This window comes from Battus philenor, unplaced genomic scaffold (assembly GCF_028537555.1).
Source record: "Battus philenor isolate CCGP_79_NKW_IND1 unplaced genomic scaffold, ilBatPhil1.0.hap1 SCAF_12, whole genome shotgun sequence".
NCBI classification, from domain to species: Eukaryota; Metazoa; Arthropoda; class Insecta; order Lepidoptera; family Papilionidae; genus Battus; species Battus philenor.
This window is the reverse complement of record NW_027181674.1, coordinates 2,692,345-2,700,762: the sequence shown is the minus strand read 5'-3', so window position 1 is coordinate 2,700,762 and position 8,418 is coordinate 2,692,345. Positions and strand designations below refer to the sequence as shown.

At 35.6% G+C, this 8,418-nt stretch overlaps 1 protein-coding gene across 1 annotated transcript in view; it reads right to left on the bottom strand.

Annotated features, from left to right (window-relative positions):
- Positions 1-4,142: 4,142 nt before the first annotated feature.
- Positions 4,143-8,418, bottom strand: part of chm (chameau) — a 40,677-nt gene continuing 36,401 nt past the window's right edge. Inside the window, exons 10-11 of the mRNA XM_068776338.1 lie at positions 7,117-7,370; positions 4,143-5,206 (exon numbers count right to left, since the gene is read on the bottom strand). Of these exons, the coding sequence (XP_068632439.1) occupies positions 5,114-5,206; positions 7,117-7,370 (347 nt within the window). The 3' untranslated portion in view covers positions 4,143-5,113. The remainder of the gene's footprint in view (positions 5,207-7,116; positions 7,371-8,418) is intronic.

Here is an 8,418-nt window from a genome sequence, read left to right as displayed (position 1 = left end):
ATATATCACATTGGTTTTATAGAAATTGTCGGTGAGCGTGTGGACTATAAACAGAATCTTTTTCTTTTCAGCCCAAAAACGCACATTGCAAGGCATGAGCCAGTCCCTAAGATATCTATGGCGAGATGTACCATAATCGCCACGCTTGGCAAGTGGATTGGCGATCGCAAGGTGACAGAGAATGTTGTTGCCCATCCTCTGGAAACTTCTTTGTGAGCAGTAACAATCCTATAATTAATGCCCAAATTGTGAATTATATAGGATTTTAACTCGGGAAACGAAGCCGCGACATACAATCGCAAAGCCTTTGTCCCTAGGTTATCACTGATCTACTAATAACGGACTAAATACATTTAAATGGTCGATGTAATATTTTAATTACAAATTTACAAAACTAAAAAGAATAAGTAACGGTAGATTGACACAGAACAAACGAACATTCATACTGCAAAACGACACTCAATATAAAAAGTGTAAAAAACAAGTCAAAATGTAAGGTTCTATACGTATCAATTCACCAAAACATTTCTATCTCGGCTGTCAACATTCGAGAACATTCGTGATTTTTTTTACTTATTTAGAAAAAATATATTTACAAGTCCCTTTTTTTAACACATTCCATGCCATGTGGGGCGTATTCGACCCCCGCTGCAATTTCCGTCCAGTCCATTTGCAGTTCTCATTGAAAAACAAAGGATTCTTAAAAAATTAATTGTAGGATCGAAAATAGGTAACTATATATATAATACATATTAAAATTTATAACTATTTCTCGCTAATTATAGCTTTACAGTGTTGAAAAGTGTAAAGCATACGTCTTAAACGACTTTTTTTAAATTTTAAAAGTGTAGGTCAAATACGCCCTACGTGGCCTGAATGGAAAATCTCCAAAAATTTCCGTAGCACGGATCGTGTTAAACCTCATATTTAGTTCCAATGATATATTCTATAGTATTATTTAACTCTGCCATCGATTTATTATAAAATTGTACTAACATCATGAAATATCGGGCATTCAAATGTATAACGTAATGTCTGAAATTAGCACATGTATTAAAAAAAAACTGCCATGCTAATGAGCGAAGGAAAGATCATACAAGCGCATTCCAAAAAAATCAACCAATAGACGCTTATTACAAAGCATATGTTTCCCTCAAAGATATCTATGGGGGATACACCATAATTTTCACGCTTGTGGACACTGCCCATCCTCTAGAAACTTGTTCGTAAAAATTGGAGGTCCTATATGTGTAAATTATATTTAAGATATCGAACCCACGACGAAAGATGGCAAATCTCAATCTTTCACCTCTGTGTTACAACTGTTCGATCCTCCGTTACTGTACAGCAAAAAAATATCCGAACTTTATAAACTTAACCTCAATATTCATCTACCTACATTAATATTTATTTTATTTACAATATATACGTTGTAGTTTTTTAATTGCATTTAACAAAGCCTATATATTGTATATATCAAATAAAAAACAATTCATGTTTCCGTCGATGACGAATAACACGGACCAACCACAAAAATACTCACAGATTAAATATAAAATGTATAAACACAGACCATATCCTTCAATATAATACAATTATATACAATTTGATTTATTTCAATACTTATCGATTTAAATAACTCGATTATCGATAAAAATACACATTGTTGAGTCGGCGTTGATTCTTACTAATTCATCCCTAGGTAACAAAGGTGCCATATATGCGTCTACCCGGCGTAAAAACTGCGCGAGGCAATTGACTGCTAACGCCATCTATCGGAATCCACTTCATTATTTTTGAATAAAGTACGATTTGACACACGACATCAGTCATAAAAGATAAAAATTGTACAAAAACAATTTGTTTTACGAGTGTTTCCTTGGATTAAATTTTTGATCACACGTCTCAATTGCACAAATACGTGTTATATATTCTATAACACTACTGGAATAATAAATTTGATTTCATGTAAAATAAATGGAGTCTATCTTGTAACTTTGAATACCTACAATCAGCCCGTCAACGCGCTATAGAGGTCTAAGCTCGAGGTCTCTCAACGAGATCGAATCAACAAGGAAATCCATAGACTTACGAAAGTAAACGACATATACAAGCGGATTAGCAAGTTGAACTGTTCTGGAGTGAATATCACGAACGGGCAAACGCAGGGGATAACATCACCACAAAAGATGGAGCTTGCAACTGGTTTTATTTGAAATTTATGAAGGTTTTTGCTCGACAGTGGACATCCTACGGATAAAATGATGGTGATGACACTCTCACAACAAAACTATTAGATCATGTATTATTCTAAGTAATAAAAGGACCAATATATAGCTACTTCCGCCATGCAGCAGTAGTTTCACCTTTCCACGGGGCATTCTCAGGAGTAATGGTTACACCGATTAGTGCCAAACACAAAAACTTCAAAAATTGTCGGAACATCTTAGTTAAACAGACAGGTGTTAAACGAAGATTCAATCAAGTTTTAATTAATAAAAATATTTTTAGTATATTTATATCGTCAACATACACAATAAATCATTGGTAAACAATTCACATGCGGAACACTTGACTGTACATGAAAGTTTTAATCAACATCTTAGAACGCTAAAAGACGCTAGATGGCATCAATGACAAGACGTACATGCAACCTTTAAAAACGGACCGCTTGACGTTTGTGTTATCCCCCATCCTAACGCACAAATATCAATACCAATATTTCATGATTAACAAAACCGGAAAATGAAAGTTTTGAGACCAATTCATTGCGTTTAATACTACAAAAAAAATCATTCTCATTATCTTGTCAATGACACATTGCCATTATTTTATTTGTCTGAGAAGGCAAAGGTGTACATATGATGCAGCCAAGATGCGTTGTCACTAATATAATTTCACTTCATTATCAAATTTCATATTCATTTATGGTAAACTTGTTTGAAAACTAAATTTGATAATAATATTACAATGTTACAGGGTGATTCCTAGGTGTAAAAATTTTAAATAGATGAATGTATAGCCCATTTACTGTCGCTTATGCAAAAATTCATTGTTTCAGAAAAGATATAACGTCATGATAATATAGTAACAAAATTTAGTTTTCAAATTTAATTTTGACGTTTTCAAAATTAAGATGCATACTTTATATTGCCAGAAGTTATTGACGTATAACATTCCAATACGAAAAATGATTGAATGTAACATATTTCAAAGTGATCACGTTAATTGTAAAAAGGTGTAAAAGCTTTTAAGTGTTTTGCTAATAAATGAGCTATATATTCACCCTTTTAAATCTTCTACACCTAAAACCAATCACATTGTATACAAAAATCAATACAAAAATTGCTATAAAATTTAAAAAAATAAATTTTTTGGAATACAGATCATAAAATTTTCAACATGTACATATGTTTCCATTTTGTGCCAATTGAACGATAAGCACGATTTTTGTAAAAAAAAATCAAGTACACCAGATTAAAATTATGATTTATCGAAAGTCATACTTTTTTAATTATTCACATTTAAAATTTAATATTTTGTCAACGACAATAATGTCAGCGTTGCTATTAATAAAAAATATTAATAAACTAACAGATTTATACAGTGACATCAAATATCTGTAATTATTTCAAAATTACTAATATAAATTTTATTATATACAATACGGATTTTTTTTTCGTCAAAAAACTTACATATGTAATAACAAAACCTTTATTATCTGTGCATATGAAAACTGTCATTTGATTGTCTTATATAAATTTAATGTATTATCTTATTTAATAATTCTATCCACCTTACTATCATTATCATCTAAAAATTATGCAACTATCTAGAACGTAATCTAACCTATAAAATAGATGAATTTCTCAACGCGTCATAAATTTTCTGATTTTTTATCTATATTTACATGTGATTATTTACAATTAGTTAACACCATAGTCCATTTAAGTACGGTACGGTATTAGACTTAAAAAGGTGCCACTTTTAATATTATGTACAAAATTGTTATGATACTGTTTTATTTATTTTAAAATATTGAAACACCCAGAAAAAACCGATGGATTACTTTTGGAACAATTTTTAGTTTCAATAAAATTTTCTTTAAAGACCGTAGACTATACTTTTTGTGTTATAGTTGTAAGAATGCACAAACCAGAAGTCAGGGCCCATCTCTTTCTTATGACACAGACTAATAAATGCATTATATCAATCACGATTACTTCCAACGTACGATATTTATTTCAACACAAATATCACTGAATATTATTTAATGAAATGTATTTACCAACCGGATCTTCCTTGTGGAAATTGTACCAATTGGAATTCTTCAACAGTTTGTAGCACACTGTGCAATGCGCAGTTAAGCCGAAAGTGACTGCGCAAACGCACCCTCTGCGATGTGATGGGTATATACACTGAAGTGAACCGTTGATGATGGACAGTGAGAACACGAGATTTTCCTGGTTTGCACGAGTTAGAAGTTTCCAGCACCAAATTTTTCACGCCCTTGTAGGCGCCAGTAGCAAACCAGTCTTCCAAACCCGACGACACAGGCTTCTAGACTTAGTGATGTAGTATTCCTGTCCTGGTAATGATAATGAAGACTTCCAGACCCGCGGATGCAGGTTTCCAAACTTTTTGATATAGTAATGCCGTCTTCCAGTCCTAATATTGCAGTATTCCACACCTGAAATTACCGTCTTTCATACCTGGTATTGCGGTTTTCGATTTCTGTCAACACTGTCTACCAGACCTGGTGATGCAGTTTTCCAGACAAAGTGACAGTACTCCAGAACTCGTGACATTTCTAAGCTGTGTCGTAGTCGTGTATCGTCTGCGCCGGTTCGGGCACGTGTACGGTCGCGCACAGCTGGCCGCGCCGCGCCACTGGGTAGCACCAGGAAGGGGGGGCGCGAGCGGCAGCCGCGCGGGGCGAGGGGGGCGCGGAGGGCGGGGTGTGCTAGAGCAGGGCGCGGGCGGTGCTGCTGGGCGGGCGACGCGGTCGGCGCGGCAGCCGGGAGGGCCGCCGCACACCCTGCCCGTTCACTAACCCTTGGACTGCCACGATGCCCTGGCCCCTAGCGCGCACCCCCCGCGCCGGGGCGCGACGTCAGCGGGGCGTAGCACCGGCCCACCAGCGCAGGCACGCGGCGTCAACACACCGGGCGCGTTCAGCCCGTCGCGTCACCTCCTCTAGCACCTCCTGTATAACCACACAATACAACATAACGAACGAACCAACTCGGGAGATCGTTATAACATGGTCCATACGAACCCGGGGCATCATTCGGGGAAACATTACAATATGGTCCACACAGGCCTGGGGTATCATTATAACATGGTCTATACAAACGTGTAATCTCATTACAACATGGTCCATACATATCTGGGGAATCATTACAACATGGTTCATACAAACAGGGAATCATTACAACATGGTCCATACAAGGAGGGAATCATTACAACATGGTCCATGCAGACCGGGGGTATCATTATAACATGGTTTATACAAACGTGGAATCATTACAACATGGTCCATACAAGGAGGGAATCATTACAACATGGTCCATGCAGACCGGGGGTATCATTATAACATGGTCTATACAAACGTGGAATCATTACAACATGGTCCATGCAGACCTGGGGATCTTCATAACATGGTCCATACAAACGGGGAATCCTTATTACATGCTCCATATAAAGAAAATTATGATACGTTTACGGTACAGTCTGTTTTATTACAGTTTATTTCATTATGAACCATACGTTACCATACGGACTTGAATATGTCGCCTATATTCATATAGCCCAAGCTTCAAGCGGCTTTCTGCTACTTCCTTGCGTAACATTAGACTCCCTTTAGTTACAGACCAATCGATACCGCGGTTCCGTGGTCAGAAAAACGCACACAGTACTTACAAGAACACAGTAACAATTGCGAATGTATCTGGCTATTGTGAAATTGACTTTCTAATAAGCAACTTAATAAAATAATTTGATTGGTTAAGGGGCGTGGCTATGCGTCCATCTTTATTATCATTATAAGTTCTGACAGTTGCGATTGAAATAATATAAAAGTGTGATGTTTTAGGTTAGAAGTAGTTAAAATTATCATTATTATTTTTAAATACCACAAGCCAAAAACATAAGCACATTAAATGTATTTTCTTTTATATTAACGGTGAATATGAAATTCAATACTCCCATCAAATATGAGACAAAGAGTATTTATTAACATTAAATGTGGGAATGTCAAACAATAAAAGCGGCGATCCCGTGTGCAAGTCTTTATTTTATTCTTAGCAGCGTAACAATCTATTCACTCTTTTGTGACATTACATCAACTTGACGGTTGACATCAAGATAACAAGAGTGACGTATAAGGTACGTTTATGAAGGCACAAGTGAATAAAAACTAAAAAATAGTTAAAAACACTTACACGCCTTCGCACATACACACGTACACGCACGCACACAAACATCCAAATAAAGTAAATATATTGTCGGATTTCCACATATGTAGTGACTCATCACGATATCTCTGAAACTACAAGGCTTACAGAATCTAAATTTAATAGAAATATTCTAATCGCCTAGTAGAAGTCAGAGAAGAACGTATTTTTTAAATTTCTACCCGCAGGGATATAAGCTTTTATTTATAATAACACTTGATCAGAATATTTCTTTGGCATGTTAAAAATTATTACCCTCACAAAACGCTAAACGAGCAGGGGACACAACTTGTCATATATAAAATTACATAAAATATTGAAAAAGACATTTTACCTGATTCTCGTTTTAACTTAACAAACAAAATTAGTGCAAAGGCATCGTAACATCTTATCGTCGTCGTCAACTCGTCTATCTACCCGCAATAACACGTCATTGTCATCTGTCATTACTGTCATATTGACTTTAAGACAGAGTACATGCTTATTTATCCACATATATGACATCAAGTTTTTGGCCACCCAATCAACTTAATATTGCTTTACGTATGATTTCGCCAAAATATACGTACTTTGCAAGGCGTAAATCTTTCAATTTAATTTACTTATCATATACATTACAATTTATCATAGTTAATAAGGATTTATAAGATATATAACTGACCTGTTTCTTCAAAACTATATGTTTCCCCTTCCAATACTTCATTAGACCTCTCTCTTGCAGCGTGGAGACGATATCCGACGAAGCAATCGCTAAGTCCTTACTGAGATCCCGGATACAGAGTGTCGGTCCGGTGGCTGTGCACAATCTCTTCAATAATGCCTCCTTCCAGTACGACCGATAGGATATCAGACCGAGATCTGACAGGGGTGTCTCGGGGGATCCAACTTTGCCTTCAACCTTTGTTAGTAGATAACCTGTTCAATAAAAATATTAAGTTTAATTATTTTTATACATGTAATAACATGACTAACATTATTTAGTTATTTTCGGCTTATTATCTAATATATAAAATTCTCGTGTCACGGTGTTTGAACTTGAACTCCTCTGAAACGGCTTAACCGATTTTTACCAAATTTTACATGCGTATTCAGTAGGTATGAGAATCGGCTACTATCTATTTTCCATGCTCCTAGGTGATAAGGGTGGTCCACCTCTAAATTTTTATTTTTATTTTTTAAACAATTTTTTTGGTTTTTATTTTATTATGATACAGCATACCAAAATACATACAACCCTAAATTTTCACCCCTCTACGATCAACCCTTATTTTTTATTTGTTAATTAAAAACTTTATTTTTTTTGGCAAAACAACGTTTGCGGGATCAGCTAGTTTACTATAAATTAATCTATATTTTATCCTATCTAAAAATGAATGATTTTAGAAATACATAACGTAGCTGTAGCAATAAATAGCGTTTACGAATCTATGATGACTGTATTATAAAATGAATTATAGATTCCTATCTGTCCCTGGATATATATATATGGATCCGAGACGTGGTCACTTACAGTGGGCCTTATCAGAAGGTAGAGATCACCTAGAGAACAACTGAGAGGGCTATGCTCGAAGTTTGGCTGCGAGATCTAATCAGAATGGAGATATAAAGAACCAAGATCGCCGACATAGTTTAAAGAATTGCTATTCTAAAGTGGCGACCACGCAGCATGGGAAAGTCTCCTAATAAGTGAACTGTCAACGTCGTGGATAGTTGCCGCATGCAGGCAACGCAAGACTGGTTATAGTGGAGTCTTTGGGGAAAGCCGATGCCTTGTAGTGAGCGTCCATCAGCTGAGAAGATCTGTCCATGTAATCTTTGTACTGTCATAAGTTATTGATTAAATAAATGCAACCTTTTTCAGAGTCTCCATTTTATATAGCTTTTTAACTAAAAGCTCATTTGCTGAAATATACATCATTTCATATGACAATTTATTAATTATAGAAGCATATCTTGTAATATG